At 51.4% G+C, this 22,398-nt stretch overlaps 1 protein-coding gene across 1 annotated transcript; it reads left to right on the top strand.

The window, feature by feature from the left end:
* Window positions 1-916: 916 nt before the first annotated feature.
* On the top strand, window positions 917-21,503 carry EMILIN3 (elastin microfibril interfacer 3). The gene is made up of 4 exons (XM_008168159.4): window positions 917-1,644; window positions 6,249-6,371; window positions 13,826-14,073; window positions 16,206-21,503. Exons 1-4 carry the CDS (start codon window positions 1,451-1,453, stop codon window positions 18,098-18,100), a joined length of 2,460 nt encoding a protein of 819 aa, XP_008166381.1. The 5' UTR covers window positions 917-1,450; the 3' UTR covers window positions 18,101-21,503.
* Window positions 21,504-22,398: the final 895 nt, after the last annotated feature.

Genomic DNA, 22,398 nt, shown 5'->3' with positions numbered 1-22,398 from the left:
CCATGGTATCTGAGCACCTTTCAGGGTAAGCGAGACTAGAATAATCAGTTGTTGGATGCTGGTTCCTACCAAAAGTCATGGGTTTACACCTAGCAAGCTATAAAAATGGGTGTCACTTGTTTCAAAACTCAGCTGCTCACCCCCTCTTACAAGTTCAAAATCCAGATTTATGCCACACTTGGTTACCATGCATTTGGAGTGTCGTCTCCCGCCCTGAGCCCCGTGGTCGGTGGCAACAGGAAAATCAGGGGCAACATAAAAACACCATAAATTATCCAGGCACACTGGCCCTACGGTACCCACCAGAGAGGTGGAGATGCACCTGCCACATTGGTATATATATATGGGTGTGTTTGTGTGAAGGGGATGTGGAAAAAGCAATGGGCCAGCTTTGGGACTGAAACTGAAGTCAGTTGAACTGTTTCTCGTTTCTTCCCCCAGCCGTGGGCGATTGCTTTCTTCTAAATGATTACGGCTGATGAAAACCTGACATGATTTGCCTTTGGAGGCCAAGATGGGAACTTAGCTCATTCCCAGCATTGCTCAGATGGTCCCTCGCCTGGCCAGGGGTGAAGAACTGAGACTCCATAAAGGGCCCTTCATTCTGGCCAATGGCTCTCCCTCCCCCCCATTCATCCCCTTCTTTTTCTTCAGGTGACTCTCCAGGAGGGATGAGTCCCCAAGAGAACCGTGGGCAGCTGGGATTTCCAGCTCCGGAAGGGCCTGCTCCAAAAAGGATTTGATGCTGGAGAGTGAAACTGACTCTTCTATAAACTCCCTCCCCATCCCCCCAACCTCCCATCCCTGCTTTTGTCTCCTTCTCTCCTGTCCCTCCCTCGCTGCCCACCTACTGCATCTTTCTCCCCCCTCTCCCTGCTTCTCTCCCTCTCCCTCCTTGTTTTTTAACCTCTTGTTTGATGCTGCCCGGTGGGGGGCTCCTTCCCTCTCCGGCTGGGGGGAGCATTCCAAGGGCCAGGGGGAGGGGATGGATGGAATATTATGCTAATCCAGGGAGATGGACCCGCCTTTCCCCCTGCCCTCGTGGAGCTGGGGCTGGTGAGGAGACAGCAGCAGGGGAACTGCAAGTAGGGTACAAAAGAGAGCCAGGGAGAGGTGGAGCGGACAGCAGCGGCAGCCTCTGCCTCTCCAGCGGGCAGAGGGACAGGGGCGCTCTCCTTCACCTTTGCTGCCCTCACCCTGTCTGTGTATTTATAGGATTTCCTACTCCCCCCCCCCCCCGCACCCACCCAACTGGAAAGTTTAACCAGCCTTTAAGAAAACCGTCTTTGCTGCTTCTCCAGCGCTGCCGGATCCTTTGCATCTCTCAAGCCAAGCAGCAGAGACTCGCATCCGATCCTCAGTGACAAGAAGGAGGAAGGTTACAAGGCTAGCTGCAGAGCTCCCTCGCTCTCTCCCTCGCTCGCTTTCTCCTCGGAGGGGCAGAAAGAACATGAGCAGGACAAGTGGAAACTCTCTCTTCTGGGTTTTCTCCTACCTCTGCCTGGGGACGTTGGTTTCTCTGACGGATGCCAAAGGGACCTATTACCACCACCCCGCCCCTGTCTCTTACAGTAACAGATACAATCTTTATACCTCAGGATCTAGCCCTCAGCTCAGCCCCGGGAAGCCCATGGGGAAGCACAAGTAAGTGTGTCTCCTCGGTGTCTCGTCTTTCTTTTCAGCTCTGTCTCTTTCCCCATTGAATAGAATGGAAATCGCAGGCTGCTCGATTTCACTGCTGGTCAGTTTCATGCGAGGGGGTGGAAGCGAAGGCTCCGAGCTGCCCAGGAACTCGAAGCTACATTTCTGGGCTGGGCACCGAGCTACCGAACCGGAGCGGCGGTTGGGAAGTGCCTGTATTTCTGTATTGAATCTGTAATGCTGAGGCGGGGCGGGGTGGGGAGAAGGGATCCGGATTAAAAATGTAACAGCCCCGCTCCCCCTTCATTTGCTCTAGAGGCGCTTGTTTGGCCAGAGCTCGCTCTGCCCGTGAAAAAAGGACCGATGTGGGGTTATGGCAGAACTCAGTGGAGTCAAGAAATATTGGAAAGGAGCGATCGATGCTGGCAGTGCCAGCCAGAGGGTCCCCAAACCCCAGTAACATTTTCCAGCTGCCGCCGTTAAAAGCTCGGAGCGAAGCTGTAACGCTGCTAGCCACAGGTGGCTACCAGGGACAGAGCCAGCGTAGCCCTCACCTTGTACCGCACTAGCTACTGGCCAGCAACGTGTACCATTGGTGGCTGCCTGCCTGGGCTCCTAGCGGCAGTGAGGCGGGGTTTGGGGCTGAGGGGTAGAAAGGGCGGTCAGTCAGTCAGACAGTCTCCCCAGCTTCCTTTCCTGGGGCGCCCGCCCGCCTCGGCTGAACTGGAGGCTGGCGGGGGGCTCTTTGGGAGACTTGCATGGCTTAGCTGCCATCCCCAGTGCTGCTCTCCTTCCCCCGGCCCCTCCCATTTATAATATTCTTTGCCCCATTAGCTGCTGCACCCATTGGCATCTCCTGGTGGGAAATGTCTCCAGCCCCAGGCGGGAATGGGCCAGTGTGGTGCGCTAACCCAGTGCCATCCCTCCCTGGCACCTCACCCTGCGCCCTGTCCTTGTAGTGGGGGGGCATACAGAGGAGGATGCTTTGCTTCTGCTGCTCAGGCGCTGTATAGTGGGGCTACTTGGCAGCTGAGTTGGGGAGCCAATATCAACTTCTCCCTAGACACATGCTCAGCCTCCCTCCCCCGTCCTCTCCCTCTTCCCGCACCAGCCTGCCCACCTACTGAGTCCTGGGAAGGATTGAATTGCAGAGAGAGACAATTATCTGGGGGAGTGCTCTGGCCTGTGCTATGCAGGAGGTCAGCCCGGATGGTCACGATGGTCCCTCTGGCTTCAGAATCCACGAAAACTCAGCCTTGATCCATTCAATGGGAGAGCTGGATTGTCTCTTCCCTTCATTTTCCAGGGAGCTCAGAGAATGGCCTGTGCTGGGCAGAATCCAAATCTCGAATCTCTTTACTTTGGCGTGAGTTTCATGCTCATAAAAACAAGGCGCTGATAATACTAACTGTAGCCCAGCACAGTGCAAACAGGGCTGAGGAGGCTACACACGCATCTCTAACAAATGCACCAGTCCTGACTGGCTTCCCTCTGTTATTCCAGACTTGGGCTCCTCCGCTCCAGGTAGACAGCCCCTGCTGTGTTAGCCCTTCTCCTCTCCTAAGCAGACCCTGCCACCACTGCCTGAATAATGTGATGATCTGGGATGTGTCTAGAAGGGTGCCTTAAGAATGAGGCTGAGACCCTCAAACTCATTGCATGTGTGACTGAAAGGTGAAGGTCTCCTAGCGGTGAAGTCCCAAGGCAGCAGCTCCCCGGCCCACTGCTGGCTTTGGTCAGGGTGCAGGTGGTGGCGGGAGAATTGTAGCCGTTTCCTCGCTTGGGGCTGAGCAGCCAAACAACAACAGAACCATTTCACATTTGAAGAGCTGTTTGCTCCAGCCCCATGAGTTCACTCCCCCCATCTGCTTTATCTCATGGACCCACCGTATGCATCTCAGCCTTTGTCCTTGCACCCTCATCTTCTCCCGCCGTGCCATCTGCTGTGTCCCTGTGGCCTTAATCCTTCTCCTCTCTCCACTTCTCTGCTCTCTCTGCCCCGCATTCTGAACTTCTCAGCACATCCCCATCTGCTTCTCCCCACAGCCCAGCACTTTGCTGGAATTGCCTCAGCGTCCCTCTGTTCTAGCACTACCCTGTTCTCTTCCCACTGGGCCTGCCTCTGCTGACCTCAATCCCTCTGTCCAGCACCCAGTTGGACTGTGTTGTGCTTGCTGCCCCACTCTGGCTGTCTTGCCTCCCGTATCGGTCTACACTTGGTTACAGTCTGCAGATTAATCGAAATGGGCGCCGTTACTTGGCAGCACATTCCCATGGTGAGAAAAAGAACGTGTCAAAGCAGACTTGCCTAACTGGTCATCCAAGGCAGAAGCAACCTGGGTACCGTTTGATTCACTCAGTGGCTTGCTCAGTGCATGCATTGTGCCTACAGGCAGAGGCCTGGGGATCCTACCTTTTTGCAGTCACCAGCCATTCCATCTCCCATTTGTGAGAAAACTCCTAGCATGAGCTACCCAGGAAGCTCCCTCTTTTTCCTACTGTCGATAGCCATGCTGCACTTCACTGGAGCAGTCTGTCCATTAAGGCTGGGGGCAGTTCCCATCACTGACTTGGGTGTAAGGCAAGTAGATATTCCACCCCACCACCACTCCAGCCTATGATCCTGTCTTCACTGGACATGGAACCAAGTGTAATCCACGTTAGATGTTACTAAGACCCTGTCTCCACCATAGGAACTACCATGGTGAAGGACCTGGTTGCAATACAGTTGTCCCCCAGCAAAGGTATGAGGTGAGTCAGCCTGGCAATGTAGGAGGGATGAACTATGGTTGAATCGTGTTCTTAAGCCATGCTAAAGCTTGGACATTTGCAGAGCTGTGGGGAATGTGGTTCAGTCCTGCCTACACCTCCAGGCAAGGTTTCTGAGCACTGCTGGAACCAGGAGCAGGGGAACCTGTGCTCTGTGCTTATTCTGGAGTGCATGCTGGCAAAAATCTGAAGCAACCACATAAGGACCTGTGGGACTCACCTCCAACACTGTGACAATGGTTTAGCAGACCGAAGGAGCCCTTGCTTCAGGAGCCTAGCCACTAAGTACATGGGGAAGCCAGCAGCCAGGAAGAATCCTGTGCTCTGGGAGCCTCTCCCGAGAGGTTGGGGAGAAGGAAAGAGCCAAGTGCATGGGGAAGCAGACAGCTCAGCTCTGTCTTGCAGCCCAGGGCTCCAACCCTAGAGTATAAATGTACAAAGGAGGCGGAACTGAGCTTCCGCAAGGTTGCTGAGCTCTAAGCCAAAGAGCTGAACCCAGATTTCTCAAGCTTTGCTGGAGAAGTACAGCTATTTAGCTGCATCCCATTGATCCTGGTGAGAGGTACTTGGATGCATTCGTGCCCGTCTTGTGGGAAATGCTGGTACTGAGATCTCAGACCCTGTCCCAGTGTAGATACATCAGCTATTGTACTTCCTTATGTTTGCCTGGGACAGCACTCAAGTCGCAGACAGCAGCATGTGGGTGAAGAGCTAGGAGCAATTTACTGCCTTTCTTGGTTGTTGTTCTTGGGTTGTTGTTTCAAGTGAAGGGTGGGGAAAGCCCTTGGCGTGAGGTTCTCACATGAGAAGGGTACGTGTACAGTGTATCAGGGATAGGAGAACCAGCCCAGATTTAATCCGAACCCACCTAACCCTGGGGCTTCTCACTCATTTGAAAGTGTTTGACTGACTGGCTTTGCCTGTTCTCACTGCCAAGTCACAGCCAGGAAGGGAATACAGGGGGAGCGACTAGCATAGTGATCTTGCTGACCCAGACAACTAGAAAGCCCTGGAGATCTTGCGAGCTGATCTCCTGAGAAAGCCTGAGCAAAGACATTCAGGCACAGTGAAATGAGCATCTGTGATCCTGCCAGCCCTGGGATGGAGATAGAGTTCCCACAAGCTCAGGGAGAGTTCTGCACAGATAGCCCACAACCAAACATCTGAACCTCTCCCCGGAGATCAACAGTGCAGGCATGATCAATAAAGCTCAGTGTTATGTACCTTGCTGTCAAGACTCAGGGCTTGCGCTGAAGGAGCTCCTCATGGCCTGGGACCCAATGTGTCCATCACTACTGTACGGTACAGCTCCTCAATGCAGCCCCAGTGGTTTTACACGTGGCCTAATGCACCACAAGGCAGGGCCCTCTGTCACCATGCTTGCATGGCATGATATTAACCTGAGTGGTCACAAGGATGCTTCAGGTTAACAAATGCAGAGGCTGAGCACAACACGGAATCCAGGCTGGGGCATTCAGGTGACATTCGTCTACCCCGTTCCTTCCCTGGAGACCCCAGCACCCAGCTGGGTGTGGAGCAGTGGGGGTCCCCTCACTCTGAGCTCTCTTGCTGTGACTTTTCCAGGTCAGTGGTGTTAGCTAATTCATTATTCCAAGTGAATGAACAGGTGGAGGGAGCCCTCTAGCAGTCTAACCCTAGAGGAGAGGTTAGTAGCAAATGCTAGCCAGGTGGAGGTAAACTCTGGACTGGAGGGTTTTTTGAGTCTCTCCCTTGGAAATGGACTTTGGTAGCAACACCCCATTCTCCCCTTTTGGGGGATTCCTGGCTGCTGTTTCTGGGCAGTGGTTTGACTGTGTTCTGCTTTGTTTCCACTGCAGGAGCTACTGTGCATACGTGGTGCAGAGAAATGTGACATGCACCCTGCAGGATGGGGTGGAGAGCTACGTGAAGGCAGAATATCACAAGTGCAGCTGGGGGCCCAAGTGCCCAGGGAAAGTCCTGTGAGTACATGTTGGACGTAGCCATGGGAGTGGCATGGTAGGATCCCATGGTCATTTAGACTGAACGCTTGCCCTGGTGTAACACATATGGAAATATGAGTGTGCTGCTTTCATGTCACTGTCCCCGGGCCGGGCCACATACCTCCTGCATGGATGAAGCTTATTTGGCTTTCTGCATACACTAATGATGGGGAGGCAGTGGGTTTGCATCTCTGAAATGTGGGTGTAGTGGAAATTGCATCAGAAAAAGAGGTCCAGTGGATGGGGTACTAGCTGGGGCTGCTCATTCCCAAGAGTTCAAAGCACTGACCTTTCAGTTTGAGTATTAATACCCTCATTTGACAGACGGGAAACAGTGGTATAGGGAGGTGAAGCAACGTGCCCAGAATCACACAGTCAATCAGTGGTGAAATCATGAACAGAACCCTGTATACGGTGTTCATTTCTGGCCAGCCCATCTCAAAATATACAGAAGCAACAGAAGGTGGTTCAGAGACAGGCAGACAGAGCCAAGAGACTTCTGAATGAGGAGAGATTGGAAGGACGGGGATGGTTTAGTTTTGAGAGATAACTGAGTGGACATGTTAGAAGTACACAAAATATGGAACGATACAGAGATGATAATAAATCATAATACTCAGCTCATATACAGCACATTTCATCCATAGATCTCAAAACACCGTACAGAGGAGATTGGTATCATTAGCTTCATTTTACAAATGGGGAAACTGAGGTACAAAGAGGCAACATGCCTTGTCTAAGGACAGCAGCCAAGCCAGGAACAGAACCCAGGTCTTCTGAGTCCTAGGCCAGCATGCCAGCCACTTGTCCATCCTGCCTTTCCCTGGGAGCATCCTAGTTACTATCTCACAGAACAGAGAACAGCTAGCAAGACATTTAAAATAAGTCAAAGAAAATACTTTTCTTTGCCATGCATTACAAATCTGTGGCACTCATTGCCACAAGGCACCACTAAAGTCAGGAACCTAGCAAGACTCAGAAAAGGATTAGACATTTTGATGGATGGTACAGTAAAGTCAATCACAGTTGCATTAGATAAGGTAAAAACATAAGGGATACAGCCCTTCATGCTTCAGGGCATAAGCCAACCACTACCTGCCTGGGATAGGAAGAAACTTCCCCTTAGGGGACGACATGCCGTAACTCTCCATTACAAGGTCATGGGTGGGGAGGGTGTTGCCACCTACCTCTGAGGCAACTGCTGTTGGTCACTGGAGGAGACAGGATACTGGACTGCTACTAGATGGATCCATTGAGCTGACCTGGTTTGGCAGTTATTGTGCTTCTCCATCTCTAAAGCCCCTGAGCTAACCACTGGACATTGATGCCATCACTTGAGGCTCCCTGGTCTCATTTCCTAGAGCTGTCTCTGAGTGACTCAAGGAAGAGGGGGCAGCACAGACCCCATCCTTTTGACCCAGGAGCATTAGCCAGGACTCCCTCTGGAGCCCATGACTTCTGCTCCTTAAGCAGCCTGAGGGAATGCAACCACAGGAGCTCACTGCACTATGACCTGGAAGTGAACCCGTGTCTCCTTGGCGACAGCACCCAGCCTAGTGCACTAACCACTAGGTCCCTGGGCCAGCCAGACTCATAGGGCAAGACAAATATGACCTGTGGGTTTTCCCTTTCCTTCCCCCATGGTGCTACTCCCTTGGAGGGAGCTGGTCCCTGGCCCAGCCATTAGGGTGCTCAGGGCTAGAACGACTGCTCTGAAGAGCGAACAGATTTCCAAAAGCAGATGCCCTTAGTTTTTTATTTCCTTTTTTTTTGGGTGGGGGGGAATGCCATTTAAACCCAAATGCACTGCTCCCCCTGGGGAGAGAAAGGACAGGGGCCCTGATGCCCCAGACCTACCAGCACACTGCTCCCACTGGGGACATAAGGGGCAGGAGAGAGTTGTGTGTGAGGGGATCACTCAAGGCCTCTGTCCCAGTTAGGGAGCAGAAGGGCAGCCTCTGGTCCTGCCCAGCCCCAGCAGTTTGGAGACACTGCTAGTGGGTTTGCAGTTTGGAGACCCCGCCCGCACCAGCACATCTCCCACCCTTCTTTCCAACCAACCCTGCCCTCTCTTCCCGTATCCCACCAAGAGGACGAATGGATGAGGCCCACCTGTGGTGTGATGGTCTCCGGTGCACTAATGCTACCCACAGGCTCTCATCCAGTAGCCCCATCCCACCAAAGGGCAGCAGGAATGAAATCAAGTCGCTGTCCCATTGGTGGAGTAAGGCAGCCCAATGCAGCTATATCCACAGTATCAAGACTGGGTGAACTCATGTGCTTTATGGAGGTGGTCTGATAGGTCCCCCCTCCATGGGCACCTGCCTCAATTCATCTGGCAAGGATTCTAAGCAACTGCACAGTAATGGCTGGGGGAGAGCTGGCTGGGGGGAGGGAGTCAGCAGAAAATTCCAATAAAAATTAAAATAATGTTGGTTTTGCCAACATTTTTCATGAACATTTAGGGAAACATTTTAATTTGGAACCTCTGCCACAGTGCCCCCTGCTCCCATTCTTTTCTAGGGAGTGGCTCTCCCATCGGCCTACATCTCCCATGATACATCATGGTGAGGAGGAGGTGGTGCATCATGGGACTCCCTGGTCATAGTGCATCCTGGGAGTTGTAGTCCAGGAGGGGAACTTCCTAGAGAAGAATGAGCAACTGAACTACAACTCTCCTGAGGTACTGGAGCAGCATATTTTGGTTGTCAGGAGTTAGTTGTTGGCTTTTTAATCTGGTTTTGGGTTTTTTTTGAGGAAAAGTCCAACATTTCTGTGGAAAAGAGACAATTTTGGTGAACATTTTCATTTTGTCCATACTCCAATTTGATAGAAAAATTTTGACCAGCCCAAGTCCAGGGTTCAAATGCAGGGGGGGAAAAGGTGTAGACCATGGAAAGAGAGCCTGCCCATTTCCTTTACCAGGAAAGTATTTTTAAACACCCTGCCATCTAGTAATGGTCCAAGGGAAAAACCCTGCTGTTCAGCAAACCCAGGGCTGGAATAAGACTATTTCCTTTCTGCTTCTCTAGCATCTGCATCCAAGAAGCTAAGGACTTGTGTGGACATTAATTTGGCCTCACACTGCCTGATAGCTAAGCAGGATTGTAATCCCATCCCCCTCTCACAGATGGGCAAGCTATCCCAGGGAAGTTAAGGATCTGATTGTCAGAGCCCCCACATCTCATATTGAATCCCGGGGCCTGAAAAGGTCTTTCACTGAGCTCAGTGCATCGGGTGCATGTTGGGTGCCAAGTTCTCTTGGAAACCTGACTGGCAGATCAGCAGCAGGGCTAAAGCAGAACCCAGAAGCCATGACTCTCAGCCTTTGCTATGCTCCCTGGCAGAGAAATTTTGGTAGTGTCAGTTGAGTAGGAGGAGAATGAATGAACTCCAGCAAAGGCAGGGAAATCCCCACATTTCCCCCCTCCCTCAAAAAATATCATAACCACTAGAAACCTCACAGTTGTCACTATGCTGCATTCTCTAGTTTGCATGGGACTTCTGTGAGATTGGGGAGGGGGAGAACTCAGACCACTTGAGCTAAAGGAGAATCTCCACACGCTGATAGCAGTATAGGGCCTATGACACACCATTTTGAGTCCATCTGGTGGAAAGCAGTAGTATACACATAAAAGCCTGTTCTTTGTATGCATCCATAGTTAGCCAAACTCACTCTCAAGCATCTGGGGGTGGCAGGCGTTCACCCAGACTTGCTGGAACAATTTTTATAGTGGGGGTGCTGAGACTCATTGACCCAAACTGTAAACCTTGTATATAATGGAAACCACTTCAAGTCAGGGGTTGCTGCAACACCCCCTGCACCCTAGTTCCAGCACCCATGAGTTCACCTCACTCAGACACGGGTGTGAAAGCTCCTCCTAGGTTCTCCAAGCTGACACTGTGCTGCACAATGGCACTCACACCACCACTGCAGCAGTGGAGCTAGACTCTAGCTCCGAAAGCTCAGCCCATCCTCCACCACTTGAGCTAAGGATGGTGGTCACGCTTGTCCCTGAGCAGCATCTATGACAAAGTTGCACTGTTCAAATTCTCCCCACTAGAGGTCAGCAGTGCACAGGCTGTTTCTGCTAGCTAGCCAGTTGGTAACCAGCCCCACTGAGCACTGACCTGCTCCCACTCCCTGCCCCATTGCATCCCTTCAAACACACACACACTGAACCAATGGCATTTGCTGAAAGAGGCCGCATTGGCCAGCTGCACTTTTTACACCGCTTGGAATGCTGCACACAAGAGCGAGGCAGTTTTTCCAGGCACTGTTGATCCAGCTGCAATAAATACTTCCTGTTGCTGGCATTCAGGGAGTTGGGGAGGGGGGGGTTCTTAATTGCAGAAGGGCAGTGTGTTCCTCATCATGAGTGGTGCCAGAGGGCAGCGCAGCAGGGCTGGGAGCGCCTCGTGCGCCAGACGCCTTGCTCGCCCCATCCCGAGTTCCACTTACAACCCCCCGCCTCTGCCAAATGCAAAGAGCGACAGGCTGCAGCCCAAACGTCTGCTCAGAGCCGAGCCGATGGCTTGTGCCAATGTTGTTATTGACAGTGGCTGAGCTCGGCAGCTTTTACTGCGCACCACGATATTTCCGGGCAGGCTTAAACACTCTATAAAAAATACCATAGTAACTTGGAGACTTCTGGAGGGAGGAATAATAAAAAGCAAGCTGCTTTTTCCAGCCCCTGCTCCCCCTTTCTGACCCTCGCTTGTGTTTCCAATTGAACAAACAGCAGCTCACGGCAGGTTCCTGCGCAGCATGGCGTTCCGTGGGGGCTGGCCAAAAGGAGGCTGGAGGAACTGGCCGCTGAGCAAAACCCTTCCCAGTGGACAGGGACTAAAAGCACCAACCAGAACAAGCCCTCCTTTCCCAAGCACATTGAGAGGAGCTGTGCTAGAGCTGCCCTGTGACCGTAGCTCGGTGATGCTCTCCCTTTGGAGAAGGTGCAGCGTTTTGTGTGTGTGTACTTGGCCACATACATATAAATCAGTGTCTGTATACATCCACCTGTGTATGTACTAGGGCATGTATGTAGATTATACACCCACATCCAAGTGAATATAGGCAGAAGTGCAGGAGATGTGCACATGCATCCATGGCTGTGCATGTCAGTTCATGCCTTGCACCTCACTTAGCCATATAGCATCCCTTGTATGAGTGCATGTCTGCACTTGTGTGCATTAGAACAACATAAGGTGCTCCCCAATGGGCGAAGACATCTCCCTTTGTGCTCGACATCTGGGTAGCATATTCTCCATACCATGCAGTAATGCACATGCAGAGTTCTTCCGAAGTGGAGTAGAAAGCTGAGGGGCCCAACTCAATAAATGTTTGAGAGAGTTGAACATTTTCAGTGTCGCCTTTCTACTCGGAAATGCTGTCGGCAAAATCAAAATGGTTCAGAGGGATGTTGATTTCAACTAAGTTTAACTGAAAAAAACTGAAACTATTTCAGTCAAAATGGAGTATTTTGTTTCATCTTGCTCAATTTTTCTTGTTTTGACTTAATTTTTTTGACATTTATATTAATATGATTATATTAATATATTTGTATTATATGTAGCATGTTTCAGCAGTGGCAAAATGTTTTGTTAAAGTGATTGCAATGTTTCCGAAGTGAAATATATCAGAATTTCAATTCCATGGTAAATTTCACCTTTTTGTGCCGACTCGGACCAAAGGGAATTTCAAAATATTAGAATTTCCTGCAGAGCAGCAATTCTGTTTTCAGAGCAGCTCGAACATTGGTTCAGCTCACTTTGGGAGCAAAGATTTGGGTCCGTTTTCATTCTGTCCCAATTGGTTCCCAAGCTCTGTGTTCATACAAGGTCACTGGAACTCTGGCAGGGATGAGGCCTAGAGCGAAAGGGAGGAGAGGGGGGAGTTTACTCCTGTCCTAATGATAGCTGTTGAATTCACATTAGTGACATCACTGATGAGATAGAGTGAGGGGAAGATGAGGTGGGATTAAAGTAGAGGGTTGCTGTTTGAAACATGCACAGGAAGGATGGTCCAGTTGTTACATCCCAGCTCTGCGTTCTAGGGTCAGCTCTCTGCCCCATTATTAAAGGGCCCTAGGATGTGTCTCTTAAGCCTTTCTCACACTTTCCCCTTCTGTAAAATGTGGACAGTAAAATGTGCCACGCAGGAATGTTGTAAAGCTCATTCTATCACCAAAAGTGAAGGACTTTGAGAGTCTTGGCTGGCAGGCGGTGAGTGAGGTACAGAGGGTTATAACAACATCCACCCAACCCACAATGCTTCCCATGAGGGGAAAATACAGATATTGGGCACTGCTGCCCTCTACTGCTTAAAAACAATCAGTATTTTAGAGCAAGTACAGCAAGTGGGGGTTTATTCTAACGATGTTCCATTCTAGAAACATTCTCCTAAATACAGACGTCTTTCTAAAGGTATTTGACCAGTCCTGTAACATTCCACAGGAAAGATCTCCCTCTCCCATGCAATTCTATGGAGTTATTAAAAAACAAACTGGAAAAGGTTTCTCTTTTAAATTCTGTAACATTTGAGGCATTTCCACCAAGCCTCTGAGTTTTTTCTTTCTTACACAGGCAGTCATTTACTGTGTATTTGTGCAAACTTTAGCAAAATGAGGCCCATTGTAGTTGCCCTCCAGATGCTACAGCAATACCTAAGTTTAATAATACAAATTATATTGCTAGTGGTCTTTGATTTTCAAAGTGAGAGTCACAGCAAAGCAAAGAAAGAAAGAAAGGTGCATAAGCCATTCTTTGTATGTTCTGCCCCGTCCATCCATCCATGACTTGTCGATCTGACGGTAAGCTCATGGGGGGTGGGGAGCCAGGGCCACCCAGAGGGTGGGGGGCAAGTGGGGCAATTTGCCCCGGGCCCTGCAGGGGCTCCGCGAGCCTTGGCCAAGAATCCCTTCCCTGGCTACTCACCCAGCGGCGGTCTGGGTCTTCGGCAGCACTTCGGCGGCGGGCCCTTCAGTTGCTCCGGGTCTTCGGCGGCATTTCGGCAGCGGGTCCTTCAGTGCTGCCAAAGACGGCGAGTGAGTGAAGGACCTGCTGCCGCAGACTCGGAGCGCCACCCAGTGAGTACAAGCACCGCAGTGGGTGGCGCCTTTTTTTATGTCCGCTCCCCCGCTTTGCCCCAGGCCCCCTGAATCCTCTAGGTGGTCCTGCGGGGAGCTGTCTCTTGCTCTGTTTGCACAGTGTATGGTGCAAGCTCTGTTGGGGCCTGTAAGGCAGTTACAGTTGGGCCTAGATCCACCTACATGATAGTGTGTGGACTAGGAAGAGAAATGCCAATAACGGTTACTATTTATCATCTCCAGCATGGCAAGAAAGGTGGCTGATTCAGGACCCCCCTAAAGTGCTCAAGATCTAGATTTCAGTTCGTGACTCTGCTCTCCCTTCCTTCCTCCCTCATCTCCAAAAAGGTACCGCACCTTCTACAGACCCAAGTACAAGATTGGCTACAAGACAGTGACTGAGCTGGCATGGAGGTGCTGCCCAGGACTCATGGGAGAAGGGTGCCATGACAGCCCTACTGACCAACCAGGCCTGCTGCCCCAGCGCCCCAGCCCTAAGATTCCTCCTGGTCACAAGATGTTTCCAGGTCCTAGAGTTCCTCCCCATCCCCAAATCCACCCTGAGCCGTTTCCAGGTCCAAAGAAGAACCACTATGGTGAGTGATTGAGCCCTTCCCGGGAAGCTGCATTGCCTTTGATTTCACACCCACAGGTTATGGTTGCACAGAAACTCATGACACAGTCGGCCCCGTTGTTAGCACTCTCAGCAGAGACAGCCAGGACGGAGGCCTGCTCACGCACGATTCAATTACTGCAGTGGCTGTACGTTGACATAACTTAGATCGACTTAATTGTGTAGCGTAGACCCATAAGGAAGAGCCCCTCCAGCGTAGGCTTGGGCCACAATGACAGGGCACCGTGAGGAAACTTACATTACTGCAGTTGTCAGAGAACTTCCCTCACCCAGGCTGTTAAAGCACCTTTCACCAGCACCTGTGCACAGTGCTGGTTGTAGCTGGGCTCCTGCAGCATTTCGTGGGGCTGGGTTTCTCACACTCACTGCAGCATGGATCATTTGCAGACAGAACGTCAGAGAATTGTAGGATTCGTAAACGTTTATAAGGCAAGTTGGGTTTTAGGGCCATATGGATGGAAGGTAATTCAACAGGTTCCAGCAGCCCGTTCCAGCTGAGCTAACTTCTGCAGTAGAGTGGCTACAAGGTGCCCACGTAAAAGGGGCAGCAGGAACTAATGGAGGGTGTTTTGAAATATACAATACAGTCCCGGCCCTTTAAAAAATTCCTCCCATGTCACAAAAAGGAGGAAATCACCCTCCAGGCAGGAAATTCCTTGCAGGGCAGGTAGAACTCTAAACGGGGGGACTCAACTCTTTGGGAGCAGAGAGGCACGTCTTACCTTTCAGAGGGCTGGGCCGGAACAGATGCTCCCCTACTTTCTTTGACACAGCCCTGCTTTTCCAAGGCTGCTCCCACCTGCAATGCTAAAATCAGGAGATTTCCCCAGTGCTGGGGGCTTGTCTGTGTTCTAATCATGTGCTTGGGGGTGGTGGGAGGTCATCACTGACCAAGTTGCACAGCTAAGTAAGCATGGGGCAATGTGCCTCCCATTCCCTGCGGATGGAGGGGAAAGAGCCGAGGCCAAGAGGTGGGGCAGGGATTTGGGTTTTGAGCAGCCAGGCTTGCTCGCATTTTACCTTGTAGGGAACACAAGGAGAGTTGGTAAGTTAGGGCCTGAGTCAAAGCCCACTGAAATTAATGGGAGACAACGGTAGACTTTGCATTAGGCTGCAGCAGAACACACCTAGCTGGAGCATCTGTACGTACAGATGTCCTGTAGAGGCTGGGCGCCCCGCTAGAGTGGGTAGCCCTGAAAACACTCCCGGTACCTAGAGTAGCCGCAGTGTCGGTCTCTGCTTAGGGCAGCAGGAACCCCATGGAGTGGCAGATACAGAAGTTTTACATACGTTGTACAGCCAGTTTGCCCTGTGGAGCAAGAGGGTGCAGAGGAAGGAGGCAGTTCTCTAGAGCTATCTGAGGCAAGTGGGGTGGGACAGGACACTGGGCTCTGCAGCCTCATCAGACTGCTCAAGCCACAGAGGAGCCCTTTCCAGCTACCCACGGCCCAACCCTTGGCCAAACGCAACAGACATCACTTCTAATGGGGACTGAACCCATCATCCTCTAAAATACAGGCCTCTACCCCGTTTACTATCAGTAAAGAGCAGGGATTACACTTGCTGGATCCAGGTATTATAGGGAGACATGAAGTCAGGCCCAGAGAGCCACAGTCATTAATACACAAAGGGAGCAGAAGAATAGAGACTTTCAGCTATTCACCACCCATCTCCTTGCAGTTATGGCCTGCAGCTATATAGACATAAGAAAACATTAAAAACCCATGGCTGCCCCATACCACTGACTCAGGTTCATGGGGCTCAGGCTAAGGGGCTGCTTAATTGCAGTGTAGATGTTGCAGATTGGCTCTGGGACCACGCGAGGTGAGCTGCAGCCCAAGCCAGAACATCTACACTGCAATTAAGCAGCCCCTTAGCCACAGTCAATGGGCTCGGGCTAGCCACAGGTTTTTAATTGCAGTATAGACATACCCAGGAAGGCCAGGTGGGCTGCTTGCCATGTTAATCATCTGAATACCAGAAAGTTGAATGCAAGCAACAGGACAGGCGGAAGTCAGAATTAAGGTGGAGAAAGCTGTAGTAGTCGTCGTTGTTGTCGTCATCATCTTCCCCTCTGTTTCTTCTCTGATGTAGGCAGGAAGATGCCTGGCATCTTTGGGGACAGGCTGGACCGGCTGGAAGAGGAGGTAAGGCGCCTCTCGCAGTCCTACGACAGCCTGCACAATGTGGTGAGCGGCCTGGGGGATCACCTGCGTCTGGCCATCCAGGAGGATACCAACAAGATGATCGGGTCTCTGATGAACAGCCCAAGTGTGCCCGACTCAACAGTGGGCTTTGGGGTCATTCCCGATGGGATTGTGGATGTGGCTGACAAGGCGGACATCACCACCTATCCACCCGTGGGTGAGATCCTGGCCAAGGTGAGCGAGGTGAGCGACGTGCTGAAGACCAAGACAGATTTGCTCAATGAGGTGCACGGCCTGGTCCTGGACCATGACGGGCAGATCAAACACCTGCTGGAGTCAGCTAGGCCATCACCCCTCACCTCCATTGACATGTTGGAGGAGTATGTGGACACCCGGCTGAGCAACCTGCGAGCAGAGATGCTGGATGGCTTTGAGAAGAAGCTGGTGAAAATCCAGAGCACATGCGACTTCAGGATCAAGGAGGTGCAGCAGCAGTGTGAAGAGGAGAAAGCTGCCAACTTGCGGCTACAGCAGACCCTGGACGGCAAGGAACTGGAGATCAAGAAGGAGATCTCCCAGCTAGAGACCCAGATCCAAGGGTTGACCGTGGTGGAGAGCTGCTGCGGCAACCTGAACTACCTCACCGAGCGCATGGACATCCTGGAGAAGGGCCTGCACAGCATCTCTGAGTCCCAGAAGAACCTACACTCACAGCTCAATGGTGAGTTCTCCACCATCACCCTGGGGAGCCTTGTTGAAGGGCGCTTCGAGGACCTGGAGGCGAGGCTCAATGCTACAGAGAGAGAGACTGGCAGCTGCTGCTCCAGCTTGGAGGACAGCATGATGGGCCTGGTGGGGTCAGAATTGGATGGTGTGAGGACCTCGTTTGAGGACAAAATGAGGACCTTGGAGGACAGGTTCATGACCATTGTGGGGGAGCTGAGCAATGTCAGTGCCCCAGCGGGTCTGGATGGAGCCATGATGCCCTTGCTGGAGGGAGAGCTTGCCAACATGAGGAAGCAGACAGGCGAAAGACTGGAGGTGCTGCAGAGCCGGCTCACCACCCTGGAGAGCACCTGCTTACTAGGCTGTGCCTCTGCTTCCAAAGATGTGGAGACCTTCCGGACTGAAATTGAGGACTGCCAGAGCAAGAACCAGGATCTGCTGCTCAGAATGGATAGTAACAACGACCTCCTGCGCAAGTTGAATGCCACCATCCTGGAGATCCAGAGGCGGATTGAGGAGGAGGCAGCCGGCTCCCTGCAAGGCGAGATCACCCTGCTCAAGATCAACCTGAATACCGTGAGCAAATCCCTGACAGGGCTCAAGGACTCTGTCTCCCAGTACTCCAACACCGTGCTGCACGTCAACTCTTCACTGGACGAACACGAGCGCAAGATAGAGGACGAGGTGCACTCCATTCAGGAGAAGGTCAGCGACCAAGGCTCGCAGCTCATCTTCAGCAACAAGCGCGTCCTGAACCTGAAAGGCGATCTGGAGAGACTCAAAGCCAGGATCGTGAATGACCTAAGCAACTGCAAGAATGCCGCACACGTCCTGCAGAAGGAAGTGGCCCAGTTCGACAGCCGTGTGGCCCAGGTGGAAAACATGTGTGGCGGGCTTGGTGCCATGACGGGGAGCCTGGACATCATCCGTGATGAGCTGGAGAAGCACACAGGCAGCCTGTGGGGCTACATGGACCATATGAATGGGACTTTGGCCGCCCACTCTCAGGAAATAACTGTACTGAAGGACAACTTGCTGGATTGCCAGGCCAAAGTGACAGAGCTGGCCGAACAGGTCACCCACTTGGAAGGCGCTTTAGAGGGGAAGCAGCATTAGCTATACTGAAACCCACCTCTCTTTATCCTTGAAGAACAGAATTAACTTATATCACACAGACTCTACTGTGACAATGGGTTGTTTTTTTTTTAAATATAAATGGAAAGCTGCTATAATCCCTTCTCCCATTTCTTTAATTTTTTTTTCTTGCCTGAGAAAAGTGAAACCCTACAGCCCAAGTCATCCCTTTGCCATACTGAACTGGACTGGACTTGATATCCCTTCTTGTCACTTAGCAGCTGTCCTAACAACATAGGAGATCCTGGTCATAGCTGGGTGGTTGTTATGTAGCTGTGACCCAGGAATGACAGTTCAGGACCAAGCTCAAGGCAGAATCATTTTGGAGGATTTATTCTATCCAAAGCAATCAAACTCTGTATTTGTAAGGCAGGATGGACAAACTCTGTTCCTAAAGGATCACATGCATCTTACCCACTGGGGCAAAGAGATAGTCAGGGACCCACCTTTGCAACACCCACCAGGGGATATTTGGATTTTTACAGGGAAAGCCTTCTAGCATGTACCCTGGGGAATTTTATTCCCCTTTTTGACACAATGGCTTCCATTCTATTCATCTGAGCCCAGGTTTCTCTCTCAACTAATGCCTAAGCCAATTTAAAATTAGATGCATTCCCCATCCACCCACCCCTTTTGACAGGCATCATAGGGGGATATGTATTAAGACAACATAGGTCTATAAACAACCCTCTTCCTCCCCTGCTACTCCTGAGTGTAGCGCCTTTGCTCAGCTTCCTCCATCTTGCCAGTTGTGCTATGGAGCACACAGTGTGCCCTGTTAGAGATTCAACTAGTTTAAGCGTGGCATTTTGGGGGAGTCCATTTTAGGACTGTACTGGGCCTGAATTTAATAAGAACAAGGGGTGCTGGGGGTCCTGTGTGTTTGCAGGCCAAGGACTGCAAATTGGACACAGCTCTTTGCTTGTTGCCTAAGTCACATTGGAAGCCAGGTCTCCAAAGATGAAAAGCCAGGGCATTAAGCCATGATGCCCCCCCAGCCCTGCGGAGTAAGTTAAGCAATAATGGGGATATGTGCAGGTGCTCTTATCCCATAAATGGCTTTACTTCCCACGCTACTCCAGGTATAGATTTGGGGAAATAGGATTTATCTGTTCCCAGGCTGCACAGGGCAACGTGAGTTCATGTCCACTATCCCATCGTCACATAGACAGGAGTGGGCAACTGGGATCACAGCCACTTCACATACCCCAGGGCCCCTGAAAGCCTTCTTGGCTATGCGACTTCCCTAGAGAGGGACTTCCTTTGTCAAGTGCAGGCAGGAGGCGAAGGTAAGGGCAAGTCTCTCACAGTGCCTTTGAAAGCAGAACCCTTCCTGGAGGGTGGGGGGATGTTAATCAAGGGAAGCTCAACTCAGCAGCATCATTTGGGAGATCTCCACATTTCACCCAGTTTTCCAGCTGGGCTGGATGAGGCACAAAGGAGCCCAGTGAGGCGTCAGATCCTTGAGTGGTTCTGGTGAGCTAGGAACGGGGATTCACCCCACAGTGGAACCAGGAGGTGCCGGGGGCCCTCTGCTCCCACGTCTGGGCCATTTCACCTTAGTACTATGGCACGTTTGTGACATCCAAGGACTTGATTCTGGTACTCAGACTGGCAGGAGAGTTCCTCTGCTACAAGCTATAGCCCAAGAAACAAGGGAAAGGTTCAACTCCAGTTTCACATAGAGTACACAGACTGACGAACTAGCAGGAACCCCCTCTGCACAGACTGCAGTGATGGAGGACAAAACCCAGCTACCCTTCGGCTATGGCCAGGGTTGCTTGGCTAGGTTGGATTTGGTCACCGTGAAAAGAAAGCAGAGTGTCTATTTCAGCTACCCTGGCATTGGGGTGGGGGGAGGGAGAGAAAGCTGCCACTATACATGCTATTCATGGCTCTAATTTAATCTGTCACACTAGGCCTGCTTCAGTTCTTCTCTTCACCTGCTGCCACCGCAGCCCTGGGCCCCGACTTTCCTCCCCATCGCCCTCTTCCACTCATTTTTGGGCATTCTCATCCCTTGTCTCCTCCTATTACCACATTTCTTCCCTGTAGTGTAACCCATTGCACCTGAGAGTCAGGCAGAGGCTGAAACTGGGCTCTGAAGAAAATGCCCCCTTTGCTCCATTTCCTCATTAAGCACATAGTAGCAGCTTGCCGCACAGAACAGCTGGAAACAGCCTTTCCCATGTGATACAGCTTTAACGTGAGCCCCGGCCTGGGAGGGAAGAGCATTCCCCCTTTTACTGAATAGCTGGGGATGCAGAGCTCAGAGAGGAAGGTAGTGAGAGGAGCACTGACCAAGGGTGCCCCCTGAGACCATACATGTTCTCCAGCACAAATCCATGACTACTCCACCCTTTACCAGCTGGGCTTTCAGTGCTGCATGGAATCAGGCACTTCTCCATGCCTGTACTCAGCAAGGACAGTGGACTAACAAAGGTGAGAGATGTCTCTCCACTGGGTGGGAAAGAGGCCCTAGAGCAAAGCTGGACCATCTCCTGGCCACCACAGAAAAATCCCTTCTCAGCCCATGACTACCTTTAGCTCTCTCAACCCAGAGAAGTAACTTACAGCTTGTGCTCTCTGTACTGCTCCATGCTTCCAGATAGCCCTTTAGCAGTAGTTCTCAACCAGGGGTCTGGGGCCCCCTGGGGGGGCCACAAGCAGGTTTCAGGGGGTCTGCCAAGCAAGGCCAGTGTTAGACTTGCTGGGGCCCCAGTCAGAAAGCCAAAGCCCCACCCCAAAGCTGAACCCTGGGGCCCTGAACCCCACCAACTGGGGCTGAAGCCAAAGCCTGAGCACCTTAGCTTCGAGGGAGCCCCGGTGGTATGGAGCCCCAGGTGACCAATTAAGAGAAAGATAAGCTTGATTGTAGGAGATTTGTTTTATCTATAGCCAGTGTGATAGTCTGCATTTCCAAATAGCAAGTGGCTGAGGGGAGCAGCTCCCTGGAGGTCAGAGGGAAAGTAGGCTCTTAAAGCTAACACAAGGTGGGAGGAGGATAGTTTCAGATAGGGCAGGGGGAGAAGCAGTGGGGAGGCATGTTGATCTCTCAGAAATGGTGCTATATTTGAACTCCTTTCCGGCCAGTCACTTGAAGATGCTGACAGTTTGTAGGTCTGTTCTTGGACCATCGAGTTTAAAAGCTAAGTAACATGATGTTTAAATGGGCATTTGGTGCTTTCGAAGGAGGAATCGGATTGTACCTGCATCTTCGCTCCCTGTTGGAGGCGGGGGCTTCTGGGGCAGTTGTGAAATCCCATTAAAGTCCATTTTGAGTTGTTTTTAAAAACTTTGTACATTTGTTCAGATGTTAAAGCTGAAAGACGGTTTGTACTAAGAACAAAAAATAAAACTCCTTGCTGAGGTTTCTGGTATCAAACGACTCCCTTAGAATGAACAGAGGTGCAAGCTCAGGGCTTAGCTTACTGAGAGAGGCAGCCAGGCTTGAGACACAAGAGTTACTTTCCAGAACAAGTTGTTTGAGGGGTGGAAGTTGTGGGGAGGGTGGGTGGGTGTATACAAGAGCACCTTTCAGCTTGGAAGGGGGGGGGGGGAAGAAAAGGGAGAAGGGAAGCAGATAAAGGACCGACATTTAAGCAACTTCAGCCAGCCCTCCCTTGTGACACTAAATTATGACCCTATTTTGCAGAGGGCTGAGCACTCAGTGCCTGAGCTCTCTGGAAAGTCTGGATGCAAGGGTGGGCACTGAGCCCTGTGAACATTCGGGCTTTAAGACCTGAGTTCTGAGGCCGTGACTGCTCTCTAGGGACCACAAGGCTCACAAGAACCTGGCTTGCTTGTTTTTTAAATGAGCGCACAGTCTGCAGTAAGGTCTAAATGGACAGGGGTGCACCCATTTTGTGCCCAGCTGCCAGCCGCGCTGGGATCGAGTTCTGCAGGGGGACAAAGGCAGGGCATGAAATGCATGGTCTCACCTGACACCTACAATGGAAAGCTCCAAACAGCAGAAGCTTCCCTCCTATGAGTTATAGGGACAAGAGCCAATGTGGGATTTGAAACCCATTTTGAGTTCACGCTCCTTCCATGTGGACTAGATGTGGGCACCTGGAACAAGTCACTCTTGCTCTCTGCAAGTGAGACAGGAGGCTCCCTTTGAAGAGACATAGCCCCTAGGGGAGCCACAGTTAGAAAGACAGTGAAGAAAGCCTGGAAGTGCCCAATGCACCTTTTTGACTGAGGTTAGAGAGCTTCCATCTTCCCACAACCTACAGGTCAGGTCAGAACATTTCTGAAGTAGGCTGCTGTACGGCCAC

Source organism: Chrysemys picta, chromosome 13 (assembly GCF_011386835.1).
Source record: "Chrysemys picta bellii isolate R12L10 chromosome 13, ASM1138683v2, whole genome shotgun sequence".
Taxonomy (NCBI): domain Eukaryota; kingdom Metazoa; phylum Chordata; order Testudines; family Emydidae; genus Chrysemys; species Chrysemys picta.
This window is presented reverse-complemented; position numbering and strand designations above follow the sequence as displayed.